Source organism: Salmo salar, chromosome 06 (assembly GCF_965601325.2).
Source record: "Salmo salar chromosome 06, fSalSal1, whole genome shotgun sequence".
Lineage (NCBI taxonomy): Eukaryota > Metazoa > Chordata > Actinopteri > Salmoniformes > Salmonidae > Salmo > Salmo salar.
This window is the reverse complement of record NC_138296.1, coordinates 57,975,327-57,995,676: the sequence shown is the minus strand read 5'-3', so window position 1 is coordinate 57,995,676 and position 20,350 is coordinate 57,975,327. Positions and strand designations below refer to the sequence as shown.

The window sequence follows — 20,350 nt, the reverse complement described above, 5'->3', positions numbered from 1 at the left end:
TTATCTGCTATGACTACAAAGTCCGATAGGAATTCAGGGAACTCAGTGAGGAGGCTTGTAAACAGTAGCTATAAAAAGTGATTGCGTAGGCTGCATAAATTTCATGACTAGAAGCTCAAAAGACGAAAACAGTTTTTTTTTGTAAATTGAAATTTGCTATAGTAAATGTTTGCAAAACCTCTGCCTTTGTGGGATGCGCGGGGGATATGGTCACTAGTGTAACCAGGAGGTGAGGCCTCATTTAACACAGTAAATTCATCAGGCTTAAACCATGTTTCAGTCAGGCCAATCACATCAAGATTATGATCAGTGATTAGTTCATTGACTATAACTGCCTTGGAAGTGAGGAATCTAACATTAAGTAGCCCTATTTTGAGATGTGAGGTATCACAATCTCTTTCAATAATGGCAGGAATGGAGGAGGTCTTTATTCTAGTGAGATTGCTAAGGCTAACACCGCCATGTTTAGTTTTGCCCAGCCTAGGTTGAGGGACAGACACGATCTCAATGGGGATAGCTGAGCTGACTACACTGACTGTGCTAGTGGCAGACTCCACGATGCTGGCAGGCTGGCTAACAGGTTTCTGGCACAGGTTTCATAAATTCACAAATAGTGATTAAATATTCCCTTCGTTTTTTAAAATCTTCCTCTGATTTGTCATCCAAAGGGTCCCAGCTATAACATGTAGTGTCGTGTTGTTAGATCAAATCCTTCTTTATATCCCAAAAAGTAAATTTAGTTGGCACCATCGATTTGAGTAATCCACTCGTTCAACATGCAGAGAAAGGAATTCGAAAATCTACCCCTAAAATTAGTTTCTATTTAGTCCTCAGATACCCTAAAATGTAATCAAACTATAATATTTCTTATGAAAAGAAGCATGTTCAATAGGAAACCGATTTTAGCAGGTGCGTGCTTTCTTCATGGCGTGCACAAACACGAATTTCAAAGACTGTGTCCTGTACTAAAACTGATATTTCTTATTTGTTTCCCAACTTACAAGCCTGAAACCTTAAACATAGACTGCTGACACCCTGTGGAAGTCATAGGAATTGCATCCTGGGAGCTAATTTTCAGAATGCCCTTATACTTCCCATAGTAAGACGATGGTCTATCTCTCAAAAACAATTCTGGTTGGTTTTTCTTCGATTTTACTCCTACCATATCTGTTGTGTTATATTCTCCTACATTATTTTAACATTTATACAAACTTCAAAGTGTTTTCTTTCCAATGGCCCCAATTATATGCATATCTTGGTTTCAGGGCCTGAGCAACAGGGCACGTCATTCAGGCGGAAATTGAAAGAAAAAAAGGCCTAGACCTAGGAAGTGAAAAGGCGATACTTTAAACAAAATTTCATTTTCTATTAGTCAGAAATGAGGAATTGTAATCTGTATGAAGACAAAAAAGCTTTTCTGAACAAAGGATGAGCCTTTCTTAAATAATCTACTGGAGAACCATTTTGGGTTTAAGTATAATTTATGTGTGAGTGAAGCATTTAGGGAGAGGTTTAAAGCTAATTTTTTGAGATGTGAATACAAAGTATGTCTACTTCATCCTTTGTCCAGGATGAACAATATCTGGTAAAACAAAAAAAATCCATGTGCTATGCATTTCACCAAGATTTTCACATCACAATATTGAAGTGTTAGAGGCCTCCAGTTTTTTAAATGGACTGGATCTTTATACTCACCACCTGGGTCCTGTTTAGTAGCAATGAAATCAAACCTTGTTGAGTACCTGAAAGTCTACCATCTGTACAAGAGTAATTAAAACATGCTAATAATGGATCTTTGAATACATCAAAAAAGGTATACACAGCAAAACGAGTCGTATATCAACATAACCTGAAAGGCCGCTCAGCAAGGAAGAAGCCACTGCTCCAAAACTGCCATAGAAAAATCTGACTACGGTTTACAACTGCACATGGGGACAAAGATAGTACTTTTTGGAGAAATGTCCTCTGGTCTGATGAAACAAAAATAGAACTGTTTGGCCATAATGACCATCGTTATATTTGGAGGAAAAAGAGGGAGGCTTGCACGCCGAAGAACACCATCCCAACCGAGAAGCATGGGGTGGCAGCATCATGTTGTGGGGGTGCTTTGCTGCAGGAGGGACTGGTGCACTTCACAAAATAGATGGCATCATGAGGATGGAATATTATGTGGATATATTGAAGCAACATCTCAAGACATCAATCAGGAAGTTAAAGCTTGGTCGCAAATGGGTCTTCCAAATGGACAATGACCCCAAGCATACTCCCAAAGTTGTGGCAAAATGGCTTAAGGACAACAAAGTCAAGGTATTGGAGTTGCCATCACAAAGCCCTGACCTCAATCCTATAGAAACTTTGTGGGCAGAACTGAAAAAGCGTGTGCGAGCAAGGAGGCCTGCAAACCTGACTCAGTTACACCAGCTCTGTCAGGAGGAATGGGCCAAAATTCACCCAACTTATTGTGGGAAGCTTGTGGAAGGCTACCCGAAACATTTGACCCAAGTTAAACAATTTAAAGGCAATTCTACCAAATGCTAATTGAGTGTATGTAAACTTCTGACCCACTGAGAATGTGATGAAAGAAATAAAAGCTGAAATAAATCATTCTTTCGACTATTATTCTGACATTTCACATTCTTAAAATAAAGCGGTGATCCTAACTGACCTAAGACAGGGAATTTTTAATGGGATTAAATGTCAGGAATTGTGAAAAGTTTAAATTCAGCCGTTTCCAGCAACAATAGTCATTTACAACATTATCAATGTCTACACTGTATTTCTGAACAATTTGATGATATTTTAAAAATGGACAAAAATGTTGCTTTTCTTTCAAAAACAAGGACATTTCTGCGTGACCCCAAACTTTTGAACGGTAGTGTATATCTATAGATCATTATTCATAAACTATAAACATTGATGGTAAAATGCCATTTTTTTCAATGACCTGGACCAGTATTCTATTGCAGACAGAGAGAAACAGTATGTAGCCTGTTATTTTATTACTTGTGTTGATATCATATTCAAACCAAAGTGAGTACAGAGGACATCATTGTTGCGTTTTGTTGAGTGATGAGTCTTATTTGAAACTTCTCATGAAAAATCTGAATCATTCTCTTAACATCCCATTATGTTCTTAATATACTGGTTCATACATTGAACGTTAGTGTATTGCTATATAAACACGTGTATTCCTCTTTACATTATGCAACGGGTATATCCTCCGTTGGCAAATTAAATTGGGCACCAAATGGAACAAAACATACTGACACAGAGAGGGACCTTTCATATTACACATTTTTAGATTTAAAAAAAAAAACGTTTTCCAGTGCGTGCTCCAATGAACACAGCCCAGGAAATAGCACATAAAGGCCGTGAATGTTCTCTTTTTACATCAGTTGTATTATACCCCATCCCATCTTGCTTAAAGTACTGTAATTATGTTTTACCTTGAAACACAGCGTTTCCCATTGTCACCTTACACTCAAATATGAAGATCTGGGGCCAAATGTGTCAAGTGTGTTAGAGTAGGAGAGCAGATCTAGGATCAGGTCCCTCCTGTTCATAATATAGTCTTATTAATTATGATCTAAAACTAGAAACTGATCCTAGATCAGCACTCCGACTCCAAAATAATTATACATACAGCCCATGAGAGTGGATCCATGTATATAACAAAGTCAATAGTTAGAAAAAGTCAATGCTTTCTTCTATTGAGTCTTCACATGACACGAAGGGTAACTGGTCCTAAAATGATAACAAAAACACTTCACATGACACGAAGGGTAACTGGTCCTAAAATTATAACAAAAACATTACACAGTCACCGGAGATTACGAGAGCCGCCATCTCTGTTCCTGTCGCAGTTAAACTTCTGTTTGACTTATCAAACCAAACAGTTTAAACAGGAGAAAATTAAATTAACAATGGTGCCACAAACGTACTACCAATTACTAGAAGATGGAACAACCCGAAAATGTACCTACAATAAGATAATCATGTGTCAATGTAGATTGACTACAAACAAACACAGAGAATTGTACAATTCTTAAGATATGCTACTCTTTACGGTAATATATTGTGCAGAGTGCAGTAGACAAAAAAATATACATTTCTTCTCTATGTTTGCCGTAAAAAAAAAAAAAAAAAAAGGCCACAAAGGGTTAAAGGTACACTCAGCAAGATGACATCATCATACAAAATGGGGCAACTTCCTACTTACAGACAACATAGAGAATTAAAAATCTGCCAAGACTGACATTATTGGCTATTCCCAATGTGTGTGTACCACAAAGGAGGATGCAAATTGTTACGTTTGTTTAATAATGGTATTCTTGGCGGCAGATTTGAATTCTGCTGTTGCATAATGTCCTTCTGTTGATGATGTAATCTGCTGAGTGTACCTTTAATTGTTCAGCTGTGTGCCCCACTCTCAGGCACATACAGTGTAGAGACTGAAGAGTTTCTTCAACCTAGCACTTTCTCAGGATTTTGGCTGTAAGAGATCATCTATGGTTGGGATTGGCATTCAGCAATATCCCCATAACATTTTCCTTATTATATAGAGAAAAGCGCAAGAATCCAACTTTTTGCCTGACCATACCATAGCAGAGCTCAAATGACTGACAAGTGACAATAATACCTTTCATTACTTGTTCTACTCAAACAAGAAGGCTGCCCAAAGCTCAGCTCTGTTTTTACTGGATGTCAAATAAATTAGCAAGTTTATGTTTCCTTCATTAATTCAACATAATGTGCTAACAAAGCACATTTGCTAACAAAACAAGTTCCTGTTTGCTAAAGAAATATTTGCACAAAAAAAGCATGCTGGAAAAAAAACTTGCTTGATAAAGAATATTTGCTTATAGAATGTGTTCCCTAACAAATAATTTCATAAAGACAAGGAGATGAAGCTAACTTCACGTGTCAAGTTCCAATTGCTGCCAATCTCAAATATGTTGGTATTGCAAGGTGTGTGTATTGTTCTGGTATCGTATTTGCTGATAAGGAAAGTTGCAACCTTAAACACCTACATAAAATCCGCAAAGAAAAATCAGATAAAATATCTGGTAACCACTACTAGAGCACACAAAACAAGACTGTTTAATTTACAGATTGGACAATAATTAAAGGGATAGTTCGGGATTTTGGCAATGAAGTCGTTCATCTACTTCCTCAGTCAGATTAACTTGTGGACACCATTTTTATGTCTAACTTCCAGTATGCAGGAAGTTAGAAGTAATTTTGGGAGCCAATGCTAATTAGCGTTAGCACAATAATTGGAAGTCTACAGGAACAGCTAGCATATTAGCTGTTCCCATAGACTTCCAGTCATTGCTCTTATGCTAGTAGCAATTTCTCACTGCTGCTCCTCTTCGTCCTGGGGTGGGACCTCGGGCTGAACCTGGTCCTCAGGTTGGGGCTGCTCCTGGGGGGGCCTGGCTGGGGCCGAGAGAGGAGGGGGCCGCGGGGGCACAGCCTGGTGCTGTCTCTGGCGGTAGGCGATGACGGTGCCCAGAAGCAGGGCGATGACCGTCATGAGGTAGAGGTCCCACTCGGGGCCCAGGAGCTGGTCAAGGTCCACCTGACTGACCAGCTCAGTCATCTGGTGGAGGGGGGATGGAGTGAGGAGGGAGATGATGCAGGGAGGGAGGGGGAGAAAGAGGGAGCAGAAAGAGAGAGCATTGATTACATTTAACAAACAGTACAATCCCATGAATCCTGTACAAATGTAATAAACTACAACTAGCCTAAGTTTGCCTCAAACATTGAGCCTGGCCCCCACGAGTTGAAATAGAAACGACTGAGTAAACTGAATCTCCCAGAGTCACCCGGGTCCAGGAAGTGCTCTGTACTATACACTCACGTTGAGGTCGTGCATGTACTGCAGGGTGTAGACCAGGCCCAGTTTACACAGAGCCAGGAAGACGGGCACCTGGGCGTCGGGACTGGCCTCGGCAGCCATGTCATAGAAACGCTTGGCCAGGTGGATGTCCTACACCAGGTCGGAAAGATAGAGGGTTACATGGTTGTGTGCGTATATAAATGTGTGTGCATGTGTGTGTTTGCCCACCTGTTTGATGCCCAGGCCTTTCTCATGCATGTAGCCCAGGTTGAACATGGCCTGAGCACTGTGCTGCTGCTCCGAGGCCAGCCTATAGTGGATGACAGCAGTCTCGTAGTCCACATCAGTACCATAACCGTAGAAATGATAGTCCCCAAGCTTTATTCTAGCCACTGTATAACCTGGGTAACACAGTTGGACATATAGTACCCACGTCAGTACCGTAACAGTACACACATCAGTATCATAACCGTAGAAAAGGTAGTCCTCCAGCTTTATCCTAGCCACTGTTTAACTTCACTAGGGTAGGGGGCACTATTTTCACCTCCGGATGAAAAGCGTGCCCAAAGTAAACTGCCTGCTACTCAGGCCCAGAAGCTAGGATATGCATATAATTGGTAGATTTGGATAGAAAACACACTAAAGTTTCTAGAGTATAACAGAACTGATATGGCAGGTGAAAACCTGAGAAAAATGGTTAGCAGATGTTATTGTGAGTGTAGTGAAATGCTTGTGCTTCTAGTTCGACAATGCAGCAATATCAAACAAGCAATCTAATTCCACAACTACCTAATACACACAAATCTAAGTAAAGGAATGCAATAAGAATATATACATACAAATATATGGATGAGCAATGACAGCGCTCATATGAGATGAGTAATGCAAGATATGTAAACATTATTTTTTTATTTTTTTTATTTTGGTAGTCTTGGTAGCAGTCTTGTCTCATCGCTGCAACCCCCGTACAGACTCGGGAGAGGCGAAGGTCGAGAGCCATGCGTCCTCCGAAACACAACCCAAGAGCCATGCTTCTTGACACACCGCACATCCAACCTGGAAGCCAGCCGCATCAATGTGTCGGAGGAAACGCCGTATACCTGGCGACCTCGTCAGCGTGCACTGCGCCCGGCCCGCCACAGGAGTCGCCAGTGCGTGACGAGACAAGGATATCCCTGCCGGCCAAACCCTCCCTAACCCGGACAACGCTGGGCCAATTGTGCGCCGCCCTATTGGTCTCCCGGTCGCGGCCGGCTGCGACAGAGCCAGGGCTCGAACCCAGAGTCTCTGGTGGCAAAGTTAGCACTGCGATGCAGTGCCTTACACCACTGTGCCACCCGGGAGGCCCCATGTAAACATTAATAAAGTGACTAGTGATTAATTTATTAAAGTGGCCAATGATTTCAAGTCTGAATGTAGGCAGCAGCCTTTCAGTGTTAGTGATGGCTATTTAACAGTCTGATGGCCTTGAGATAGAAGCTGTTTTTCAGTCTCTCGGTCCCAGCTTTGATGCACCTGTACTGACCTCGTTTTCTGGATGGTAGCGGGGTGAACAGACAGTGGCTCGGGTAGTTGTTGTCCTTGATGATCTTTTTATATAACATGTTCTCTCTGCTACCGCACGGCAAGCAGTACCGGAGCGCCAAGTCCAAGAGGCTTCTAAACAGCTTCTACCCCCAAGCCATAAGACTCCTGAACATCTAATCAAATGGCTACCCAGACTATTTGCATTGCCCCCCCTCCTCTTTTACACCACTGCTACTCTCTGTTGTTATCATCTATGCATAGTCACTTTAATAACTCTACCTACAGTTGAAGTCGGAAGTTTACATACACCTTAGCCAAATACATTTAAACTCAGCTTTTCACAATTCCTGACATTTAATCCCAGTAACAATTCCCTGTCTTAGGTCAGGTAAGATCACCACTTTATTTTAAGAATGTGAAATGTCAGAATAATAGTAGAGAGAATTATTTATTTTAGCTTTTATTTCTTTCATCACATTCCCAGTGGGTCAGAAGTTTTTTCACTCAATTAGCATTTGGTAGCACTGCCTTTAAATTGTTTAACTTGGGTCAAACGTTTCAGGTAGCCTTCCACAAGCTTCCCACAATAAGATGGGTGAATTTTGGGCCCATTCCTCCTGACAGAGCTGGTGTAACTGAGTCAGGTTTGTAGGCCTCCTTGCACGCACATGCTTTTTCAGTTCTGCCCACAAATGTTCTATAGGATTGAGGTCAGGGCTTTGTGGTGGCCACTTCAATACCTTGACTTTGTTGTCCTTAAGCTATTTTTCCACAACTTTGGAAGTTTGCTTGGGGTCACTGTCTATTTGGAAGACCCATTAGCGACCAAGCTTTAACTTCCTGATTGATGTCTTGAGATGTTGCTTCAATATATCCACATAATATTCCATCCTCATGATGCCATCTATTTTGTGAAGTGCACCAGTCCCTCCTGCAGCAAAGCACCCCCACAACATGATGCCCCCCCCCCGTGCTTCACAGTTGGGATGGTGTTCTTTGGCTTGCAAGCCTTCCCCTTTTTCCTCCAAACATAACGATGGTCATTATGGCCAAACAGTTCTATTTTTGTTTCATCAGACCAGAGGATATTTCTCCCAAAAGTACGATCTTTGTCCCCATGTGCAGTTGAAAACCGTAGTCTGGCTTTTTATGGCAGTTTTGGAGCAGTGGCTTCTTCCTTGCTGAGCGGCCTTTCAGGTTATGTTGATATAGGACTCGTTTTACTGTAGCTATAGATACTTTTGTACCTGTTTCCTCCAGCATCTTCACAAGGTCCTTTGCTGCTGTTCTGGGATTGATTTGCACTTTTCGCACCAAAATACGTTCATCTCTAGGAGACAGAACGTGTCTCCTTCCTGAGTGGTATGATGGCTGCGTGGTCCCATTGTGTTTATACTTGCGTACTATTGCTGTTACCTTCAGGCGTTTGGAAATTGCTCCCAAGGATGAACCAGACTTGTGGAGGTCTACAATTTTCTTTCTGAGGTCTTGACTGATTTCTTTTGATTTTCCCATTATGTAAAGCAAAGAGGCACTGAGTTTGAAGGTAGGCCTTGAAATACATCCACAGGTACACCTCCAATTGACTCAAATGATGTCAATTATCCTATCAGAAGCTTCTAAAGCCATGACATCATTTTCTGGAATTTTCCAAGCTGTTTAAAGGCAATCAACTTAGTGTAACTTCTGACCCACTGGAATTGTGATACAGTGAATTATAAGTGAAATAATCTGTCTGTAAACAATTGTTCTAAAAATTACTTGTGTCATGCACAAAGTAGATGTCCTAACCGACTTGCCAAAACTATAGGATAAAGTAATCCTTCTAACCCCCCCTTAAAAGATTTAGATGCACTATTGTAAAGTGGTTGTTCCACTGGATATTATAAGGTGAATGCACCAATTTGTAAGTCGCTCTGGATAAGAGCGTCTGCTAAATGACTTAAATGTAAATGTATAGTTTGTTAACAAGAAATATGTGGAGTGGTTGAAAAATGAGTTTTAATGACTCCAACCTAAGTGTATGTAAACGTCCGACTTCAACTGTACATGTACATATTACCTCAACTAACCGGTGCCCCCGCATATTGACTCTGTACCGGTACCCCCCGTATATAGTCTCGCTATTGTTATTTACTGCTGCTCTTTAATTACTTGTCACTTTTATTTCTTATTCTTATCCGTATTTTTTTAAACAGCATTGTTGGTTAGGGGCTCGTAAGTAAGCATTTCACTGTAAGGTCTACACCTGTTGTATTCGGCGCATGCGACTAATACAATTTTATTAAATTTTATATTTATTGTAGCATATAATGTGATATGTTGGAGATTTTCTTCCATTTTGTCACAGGATCATTTTAATGTAGATTAAAATGTTTGTTTTTTAACCTGGCCCCTGGGTAACACAGTACACACGTCAGTCCCGTAACCGTAGAAGTGGTTGTCCCCCAGCTTTATCCTAGTCCTTGTTTAACCACAGTTGAACATACAGTCCACGTCATTACCATAACCATACGTTTTAATACCCCAGCTTTATCTTACCTATCCTTGCCAACAATAACTTAAGGGTACAAAAACAAGATGGTTGCTCAGCACAGCAATAAGAGGGGAGGGTGATTTATGAAGGAGGCTAGACCAACCCTGTGCTGCTGCTCTTGTCCAATGGAGGAGGGCTCGAGGGTACGTCTCGTTCTCACTGAAGATCCGGGCCTCTGCTTAAAACGAGAAATGCACGCACACACACACAAATTTGAAATTAATGTAGGAGAATATAACACATTAGATCTGGTAAAAGATAATAGAAAGATATTTTTTTTTGTTCCATCATCTTTGAAAGTCAAGAGAATGGCCATTATATGACTTAAGACTCTAGGTGCAATTTAGGTTTTGGCTACTAGATGGCAGCAGTGTATGTGAAACATTTTAGACTGATCCAATGAACCATTGCATTTCTGTTCAAAATGTTGTATCAAGTCCGCCCAAATGTGCCTAATTAGTCAATATATACATTTTCAAGTACATAACTGTGTACTCTCCTCAAACAATAGCATGGTATGTTTTCATAATAAAAACTAGCTACTGTACATTGGACAGTGCTGTTAGATAAAAATGTATGTAAGTTTTACATGTTAGCTCAACCGTCCCGTTGGGGGTGGGGGACTGATCCCGTAGAGGTTAACTGTTTTAGATTTTTTTGGTTCATATAGAAACAACTAAATTAGATGTTCTGAGTCAATGTCAATGCTTAAATCACAGAACACTTGTTTTGGTGTGAAAAACTTACATTTGGGTTTTTAAGTGTAATTCCCCTTTAATTGAGTGTCTGGCCCTTTAATTGCGCTTCTAGCAAGTGAGGAATGTGCCGTCTAATGTGATGGTCTAGCAATGTATCTGTGCTGGTGCTGCTCATTTCATGACAAAGTTTGCAAATAACAAATAATAGATACAATTATATAATTCAGTGGTCACGAACCGGTCGATCGCTAAAGGCATTCCTAGTCGATCACCAGACGTTTCTGTAGAAAAGCCATAAATAAAGGCTTGTTCTCCTTTTTTATTATTCGTGTTGCGCTGTTGGCGGTATGTGGACTTGATTCAGAAGCCCTGCGCACCGGGTAGGCAAAGTGTTCCCATTTTGAACAATTTAAATGTGTCTATAAAGACTAACTCCGCCTGCCCGGTGTCCTGTGTGTATTTAAATATGCTCTCTCTAATTCTCTCTTTCTCTCTTTCTGTCTTTCTCTCGGAGGACCTGAGCCCTAGGACCATGCCTCAGGACTACCTGGTATGATGACTCCTTGCTGTCCCCAGTCCACCTGGCCGTGCTGCTGCTCCAGTTTCAACTGTTCTGCCTGCGGCTATGGAACCCTGACCTGTTCACCGGACGTGCTTGTTGCACCCTCGACAACTACTATGATTATTATTATTTGACCATGCTGGTCATTTATGAACATTTTAACATTTTAACATTTTGACCATGTTCTGTTATAATATCCACCCTGCACAGCCAGAAGAGGACTGGCCACCCCTCATAGCCTGGTTCCTCTCTAGGTTTCTTCCTAGGTTTTTGGCCTTTCTAGGGAGTTTTTCCTAGGGAGTTTTTCCTAGCCACCGTGCTTCTTTCACATGCTTTGCTTGCTGTTTGGGGTTTTAGGCTGGGTTTCTGTACAGCACTTTGAGAATATCAGCTGATGTACGAAGGGCTATATAAAAATAAATTTGATTTGATTTGATTTGCCCGGTGGACCTGTGGCTAAATCGAGTGATAGCTCATATCACCGTTCCGACAGCTTCCACGACACTGGCAAAAGCAAATGTTGATACTAGCCTACGTGAGACGTCATACCTTTTAAAGCCATGAACAGAGAGACTGTCAAATAATACAACAAAGAGCTGCTGTTTGAGTGAGTTCTTACGTTTTTATTCAACACTGTTTTTGCTCAACACCATTACAAAACATAAAAACACTTCTCCCTACTCCCACTCGTGCGGCAGCTGCAATGAATGAGTAGCCAAGTGTATCGATAGCCCTGCGTGCCAATTTTTATAGAGGAATATTTAACTTTCTCTGGTAATAGGAACAACATGAATTTGTGCATGAGGCAGATAAAGTGGAAGACAGTGTCCCCTCTCACTGGTCAGTCTCACCGGACAAAAGGAAGGAGAGAGCCGTGAGAGGCGGACCCTCTGTTGCTCTCTCCCTCCCTCCGCTGAGACTAATGCCGTGTTCAAAACAACTGGGAACTTGGAAATCTCAGACATCAGTGCGTTCAAGACAACTGGGAAGTCAGTCTGGGAAAAATAGTTCAACGGTCATCCAACTCGGAATTCCAAGTCGGAAACGCTAGCATCTTTCTATAGCTCTGACTTTCCAACCTGAAGATCACTGACATCATGACCTTGTTTTTTTCCTCCCGAGTTCCCAGTTGTCTTGAAAGCACCATGAACATCAGATGCAGGTACCATCTGTCCTGTAAAATAAAAATAAATTATTTGCAAATTATTTACATTTATGCTCAGTTATGCCTCACAAGTGCTACACCAACTGAACTTATTTTTTTTTTTATCAAAGCTCGAGTTTTGAAATATAATATGGTCCTGGGGAGAAACTTTCACTGGGGACAGGGGGGACATGACCCCCCTCACATTCTGAAATGGCATTTTTGTCACCCCCAGTTTTATTATTGCACTGTGATACAAAACCAAGCACCGGTGTTTTAGGACCATGCGGACGCCTCAGGGTGGCCTGGGTAGGCTGTTTTCCGGGTTCAGCCGGCTGGATTTTAGGACTGCACGGTCACCACAGTACGTGCGGACAGGCTGTGTGAAGGCAAAGCTTCTGAAAGGCTGGCGCTTAGGACCGGCATGGGCGAGATTAACAGAGGCTGCTGCTGTCTGTGTGTGTTGCGCTATTTCTCCAAGTTGCAAAAGTAATCAGAGCAGAAACTGGCTACTCTTTAGTTCACTGATCTAACTGGCAAGGTAACTGCTTTTTGACAGAAAAAAAATGTATTTATTCCCAGTACTGAGCTAGTAGCGTAACTGACATGTTACGTTAGCTAATGTAATGTTTAATCTCCTCTCGACTGGAGTGAATGAACTACTAGCAGCTGGTTAGCTAGCTAGTAGCTACCACAGCCAGTTCAGCTCTAGCTATCTGTCAGCAAGCAGTATCTAACAGCTGTTGTGTGTATGGAAATGCTTTCTAGCCTTTGTTTTGTCCCATTTTAACAGAAGTACATTTGATGTACCATTAGTTAGAGCTAGCCAAAAGTTGTCCAACGTTAGCTAGCTAGCTCACTAACTTCAGCTATTATTTTTGCCTCAATCACACTAGACCTGAATCAAACGATGAAACCAGCAGCCAAACTTATTTAAGACCAATGTGAGTTTTTATTAGTCAGTATAGCAATGTAATGTTATTGATCTGTCAGTTTACCTAGCTATTTCCCTACTTTTCACACTGACACTGTATAAACAGCTCTACACGCTTCACTGTCATGGTGCACTGTTAGTACACAACACTATGCTCATCATGTCTTAGCAGGATCAAATGGTGACAGGTGTCTCAGCAGGGTCAGACAGCCAGGGAAGACCAGTCTACGGTGCTCAGGTGAATTTTGCAGTATATAATAATAATAAGTGAATGGATGCAAAGTTCCATCTTGAGTTGATGGGTACAGTCTGGGATCTGGGAAAAATTGTAATTTCAATTATTGAACCATTGATTCTATTCTTGGATAATATAATGTATAAATGTACACCAAAGTATTTCTTTGTCATGCCTCATCTGAACAGGATCAGATGGTGACAGGGGTCACAGCAGGGTCAGAGAACCAGGGAAGACCAGTCTGTGATGGCGCTGAAGTTAACTTTTGCAGATAAAACACTTTATTCTCTCTGTGCAGCGAACACTGGACAAGCAAGAATCTTCAAAGATTTAAACTATTTTAAGGCAGTGTGACAAACCTCTAAAGTTGATTTCAAAACTGTATCAAGGGTTGATAGAGGCTTTTCTCGGTGACACAAAACATGTAAAACAAAAATGTGAGGAAGACCTGAGACACTATTGAGGAAGATGATGAATGGATACAGATGTGCTAGAATGGCCAGTCATGTTCATATCATCTCAGACATAAATTACTGCAATTTAACACCAGTTGTAGAACGTACTATATGCCAGTGAAACTGAATATCATGCACTCAGAAATGTAATTCTTCTGCTGGAGGTGTAAATCACATAAGGGGACATATTTGCATATGTTATGCTCTTGTGAAGGCTGGCTGAATTCTGGCAAAGAGTATGTTATTTTATCTCAGCATGTCTACAGGTTCTACCTTCTCCTTGTTTTTGTTTGGTTGGAAATGTAGATACTGGAGACTTATCAGAAGAAACTGCAACCTAGTATTTATAGCAGCTAAGAAACGCATTGCAATTAATTGGAAGGTTGGGTATCCTCCCACAATGGATGGAAGAAATGTCAAGTTATGTATAACTAGATTTGATTTATTACAAGATTAAGGGTATACTGTGCAATTTTCATATGGTCTGGATGCCTTATATGGAATATTGTACGACAAAAGGACTCTATTGAAAACATGCCCACGTCAGGGTCGATACACACACTACATGACCAAAATTATGAGGCACTTGCTCGTCGAACATCTCATTCCAAAACCATGGGCATTAATATGGAGTTGGTCCCCCCTTTGCTGCTATAAGAGCCTCCACTCTTCTGGATGTTGGAACATTGATTACAGGGACTTAACCAAATATTTTGAAAGAGGTAGCATCCATTTCCACTGAATGATGTTAACTGTAAGGATTTCTTTCATAATAATAATAATGTAAAATTAACAAATTTACAGAAATACCTATGTGAAGGCCAACTTACAGAAGAGTAACTGTTTGAGCCAATAAAATAGTTTCAGTCTGCAAAAACACCATGGCTTGACGGTATACAAGTAGAGGTATATCAGACATTTTTTTATGTACTCAAAGATCCATTATTAGCATGTTTTAATTACTCTTGTACAAATGGTAGACTTTCAGGTACTCAACAGTAAGGTCTGATTTCATTACTAAAACAGGACCCAGGTGGTAAGTATAAAGATCCAGTCTATTTAAAAAACTGGAGGCCTCTAACACTTCAATGTTCAAAATCCTGGCGAAATGCATAGCACATAGAATGAAAAAGTATTTTTTACCTGATATTGTTCATCCTGATTGTTTTTTTTTTACATAGACGATATATTGGAGATAATATACGATAATTACTTTTGATTTCGAAAAGGCATTTGATGAAGTAAAACTATAATTTATATATAAATGCCTGGATTACTTTAATTTTGGTGAATCTCTTATGCAATGGTTTAAAGTTATGTACAGCAACCCCAGATGTAAATGGTTACTTCTCAGAAAGTACTGAGCTTTTAAGAGGAGTAAAACAAGGCTGTCCTTTGTCTCCATATCTATTTATTATGGCCATTGAAATGCTAGCTATTAAAATTAGATCCAACAAGAACATCAAGGGGTTAGAAATCCAGGGGATAAAAATAAAAGTGTCAATGTATGCCGCAATCTGGATCTCTGCACAGTCTCATTGAAGATCTTGATCACTTTTCTAGCCTCTCTGGGTTAAAACCTAATTATGACAAGAGTACCATATTATGTATTGGATCGTTAAAAAAATTGTGTTTACACTACCTTGTAGTTTGCCAACAAAATAGCGGATGATGAAGTAGACATACTTGGTATTCACATCTCAAAAAATATAAATGAACTTACCACAATTCATTTCAATAGAAAGTTAGCAAAAACAGATAAGATTCTGCAACCATGGAGAGGTAAATACTTGTCTACTTATGGAAAAATTACATTGATTAACTCTTTGGCATTATGAACATTTACTTACTTACTAATGGCACTGCCTACTCCAGACGACTCATTTTTAAAAATCATATGAGCAAAACATATTTGATTTGATATGGAATGCTAAGCTAGACAAAATTAAACTTGCCTATTTATATAATGAACAGGTGTTTGGTGGTCTAAAATTATTAAATCTTAAAGCTTTAAACCTCTCACTAAAAGCTTCACTCATACATAAATTATACTTAAAACCAAAATGGTTCTCCAGTATATTATTAAGAAAGGCTCATCCTTTGTTCAAAAATTGCCTTTTTACCTTTATACGGATTACAACTTCTCATTTCCGACTAATTGAAAATTAAATGTTGTTTAAAGTATCGCCCTTTCTTAAACAAGCCATACAAAGTTGGTTACAATTTCAGTTTTATCCTCCAGAAAAGATTGAACAAATATTACAAAAAAAGTTATGGTTTAATCTCTAGGAGACAGAATGCATCTCCTTCCTGAGCGGTGTGACGGCTGCGTGGTCCCATGGTGTTTGTACTTGCGTATTATTATTTGTACAGATGAACGTGGTACCTTCAGGCGTTTGGAAATTGCTCCCAAGGATGAACCAGACTTGTGGATGTCTACAATTCTTTTTCTGAGGTCTTGGCTGATTTCTTTTGATTTTCCCATGATGTCAAGCAAAGAGGCACTGAGTTTGAAGGTAGGCCTTGAAATACATCCACAGGTACACCTCCAATTGACTCAAATGATGTCAATTATCCAATCAGAAGCTTCTAAAGCCATGACATCATTTTCTGGAATTTTCAAAGCTGTTTAAAGGCACAGTCAACTTAGTGTATGTAAACTTCTGACCCACTGGAATTGTGATACAGTGAATTATAAGTGAAATTATCTGTCTGTAAACAATGGTTGGAAAAATTACTCATGTCATGCACAAAGTAGATGTCCTAACTGACTTGCCAAAACTATAGTTTGTTAACAAGAAATTTGTGGAGTGGTTGAAAAACTAGTTTTAATGACTCCAAGTGTGTGTAAACTTCCAACTTCAACTGTACACGCACTGTTTATGTGTTCTTACTCTGGTCCAGGATGAAGGCTACATTGCTCTGGGCCACTTCAAAGCCCTGCTCGGCCAGCAGTAGGTACTGCACCAGTGACCCGTCCATGTCGCCGTCCTTGAAGCTGCGGTAGGCTGCCATAAGCCTCTCCGACCAGCGCCCACGCTCACACACATTCTTGAAGAGCTGCTCGCAGACACACACACACACAATAAGACACAGACAGATATACACACAGAAACATGAACAAAAGGGTCTGTTCAGAGAATTCGAGGTAGAAGTCACCCCTAACCACAGACTTAGGATCAGATTGCACAACCCCTGATTTTAAATTTAACCATTGGGAGGAAAAATATCTGACCCCAGTTGTGGATCAATGGCTAAGGAACGGATAAGTATGGATTGGCAAACAATGACTGACAATGAGTAGCAAATGGCTAAATGCTTATCTAATACATGGCTGAATGGCAGCTAATGGAGGGCAATTAACACGCTACTAAATGGCTAAACGGATGGCTATTTTTATTCCTAGCTAGAAGACGGCTAATTGGCTATTCATGCATAGATTTAACGGATGAAGGTTAATCTTAGGCTATCGGATGGTTTATTGATGGCTTAATGCACAGCTAACAGAAAGCTAATTGCTGGCTAATGGAAAATGCTGTCTAGAGGCTAGCTCCCAGGTGGCTAGTTTGGCAGTGGTGTGTAATTAAAGGCTAATGAACTGTGACGCGCTGGGATACTGAACTAGCTAATAGCTAGCTAATGGCTAATGCTATAGCTATACAATTCCATAGCAGCTAGTTAACGGCTAGTTGATGGCTAATGCTATAGCTAGCCAATTCTATACAGCAGCTATAGCTAATTACTAATTAATGGATAATGCTGTAGCTAGTCTGGGTATGTACAACCGCTAGCTAATGGCTAACTAGCTCACCTCCACGGCGGTGTGGCAGGAGCGCATAACTCCAGTGCCCGTGGCATGCATCTGGGCCAGGTTGTAGAAGGCCAGGATGTGGCCCGCCTGCGAGGCCAGGTTGAAGAACTTGAGGGCCTGCTTGTAGTCACGCTTCACCCCGATCCCATCTGGGGAGGAAGAGGTGGAATGGAGAGACAAAAGTGAGTGAGAGATCCCCAACACAGAGAAGGAGAGGTGGTGTGCAAGAGAAAAAAGAGTGGTTGAGACTGCAGAGTTGGGAGCAGAATGTTGGTGGGCAACTAACATTGCACTGTTCCCCAGGAAACCAAAGGTACAAGGCTGTTTTACACTAACCAACAGAAAAAACAGGGGTTCTCTACACACACAGGCCCACAACGCATGAGCACACACTCACTGTAGTACATTGTGCCCAGCTGAAGCTGTCCGTCTACCCAGCCCTGCTCTGCTGCCTTCTGGAAGTATTTCAGCGCCAACTCGTAATTCTGTAGGACACACATACAAAACATAAGTATTGTGTAAATCATACAGAAAATACAGACAGCCTACACAGCTGCTGGATTCAATTGCCTATGCCAATCTCTACAAAAGCTCACTTTTGGAATGTAACTACAGTTTGAATCATACAGGCATGCTGCTAAACCCTATTGCATGTGCCAAATCTTTATCTGAAATAAATATGTTTTGGGAAAGGGGGATACCTAGTCAGTTGTACAACTGAATGCATTCAACTGAAATGTGTCTTCCGCATTTAACCCAACCCCTCTGAATCACAGAAGTGCGGGGGGGGGCTGCCTTAATCAACATCCACGTCATTGGTGCCTGGGGAACAGTGGGTTAACTGCCTTGCTCAGGAGCAGAGCGACAGATTTTTACCTTGTCAGCTCTGGGATTTGATCCAGCAACCTTTCGGTTACTAGCACAACACTCCTACCCGCCAGGCTACCTGCCAAGCTCTTGTAGTGTAGGTGCCAGGTGGCCCTGGGTGATGGTGGACACTGGCATTCACTTACCACTGGAACGCCCCTCCCGTACAGGTACGCCATGCCCAGTCCACTCTGTCCAACAGGGTTACCCTAAGGGACAAGAACAGTTGAAAAGGACACCAAAAAGAGAGACACTTGAAAACCACATCTATACTGGTTAATTTGACTAATAATATATACAGTTGAAGTCGGAAGTTTACATACACTTAGGTTGGAATCATTAAAACTCGTTTTTCAACCACTCCACAAATGTCAAACTATCGTTTTGGCATGACACGAGTAATTTTTCGAACAATTGTTTACAGACAGATTATTTCACTTATAATTCACTGTATCACAATTCCATTGGGTCAGAAGTTTACATACACTACGTTGACTGTGCCTTTACACTGCTTGTAAAATTCCAGAAAATGATGTCATGGCTTTAGAAGCTTCTGATAGGCTAATTGATATAATTTGAGTCAATTGGAGGTGTACCTGTGGATGTATTTCAAGGCCTACCTTCAAACTCAGTGCCTCTTTGCTTGACATCATGGGAAAATCAAAAGAAATCAGCCAAGACCTCAGAAAAAAATTGCAGACCTCCACAAGTCTGGTTCATCCTTGGGAGCAATTTCCAAACGCTTGAAGGTACCACGTTCATCTGTACAGGCAACAGGACGCAAGTATAAACATCATGGGACCACGCAGCCGTCATACTGCTCAGGAAGGAGATGTGTTCTGTTTCCTAGAGATGAATGTACTTTGGTGCGAAAAGTGCAAATCAATCCCAGAACAGCAGCAAAGGAACTTGTGAACATGCTGGAGGAAACAGGTACAAAAGTATCTATATCCACAGTAAAACGAGTCGTATATCGACATAACCTGAAAGACCGCTCAGCAAGGAAGAAGCCACTGCTCCAAAACCCCCATAAAAAAGCCAGACTACGGTTTGCAACTGCACATGGGGACAAAGATCGTACTGTTTGGAGAAATGTCCTCTGGTCTGATGAAATAAAAATAGAACTGTTTGGTCATATTGACCATCGTTATGTTTGGAGGGAAACCATCCCAACCGTGGAACACCATCCCAACCGTGAAGAACGGGGGTGGCAGCATCATGTTTTGGGGGTGCTTTGCTGCAGGAGGGACTGGTGCACTTCACAAAATAGATGGCATCACGAGGTAGAAAAATTATGTAGATATATTGAAGCAACATCTCAAGACATCAGTCAGGAAGTTCAAGCTTAGTCGCAAACGGGTCTTCCAAATGGACAATGACCCCAAGCAAACTTCCAAAGTTGCGGCAAAATGGCTTAAGGACAAGAAAGTCAAGGTATTGGAGTGGCCATCACAAAGCCCTGACCTCAATCCTATAGAAAATGTGTGGGCAGAACTGTAAAAGCGTGTGCGAGCAAGGAGGCATACAAACCTGACTTAGTTACACCAGCTCTGTCAGGAGGAATGGGTCAAAATTCACCCAACTTATTGTGAGAAGCTTGTGGAAGGCTAACCAAAACGTTTGACCCAAGTTAAACAATTTAAAGGCAATGCTACCATATACTAATTGAGTGTATGTAAACTTCTGAACCACTGGGAATGTGATGAAAGAAATAAAAGCTGAAATAAATCATTCTCTCA

General features: G+C 41.0%; 1 protein-coding gene across 2 annotated transcripts in view; it reads right to left on the bottom strand.

The window, feature by feature from the left end:
* Window positions 1-2,982: 2,982 nt before the first annotated feature.
* The window catches only part of LOC106607650 (protein sel-1 homolog 1), a 45,560-nt gene continuing 28,192 nt past the window's right edge, over window positions 2,983-20,350 (bottom strand). The window contains exons 14-21 of one of the 2 annotated variants that reach the window (XM_014204823.3): window positions 18,758-18,820; window positions 18,142-18,229; window positions 17,745-17,893; window positions 16,828-16,993; window positions 10,009-10,083; window positions 6,071-6,243; window positions 5,864-5,992; window positions 2,983-5,602 (exon numbers count right to left, since the gene is read on the bottom strand). In XM_014204823.3, the coding sequence (XP_014060298.1) occupies window positions 5,357-5,602; window positions 5,864-5,992; window positions 6,071-6,243; window positions 10,009-10,083; window positions 16,828-16,993; window positions 17,745-17,893; window positions 18,142-18,229; window positions 18,758-18,820 (1,089 nt within the window). In that variant the 3' untranslated portion in view covers window positions 2,983-5,356. The remainder of the gene's footprint in view (window positions 5,603-5,863; window positions 5,993-6,070; window positions 6,244-10,008; window positions 10,084-16,827; window positions 16,994-17,744; window positions 17,894-18,141; window positions 18,230-18,757; window positions 18,821-20,350) is intronic. The other variant, XM_014204824.3, reaches the window with a different exon arrangement.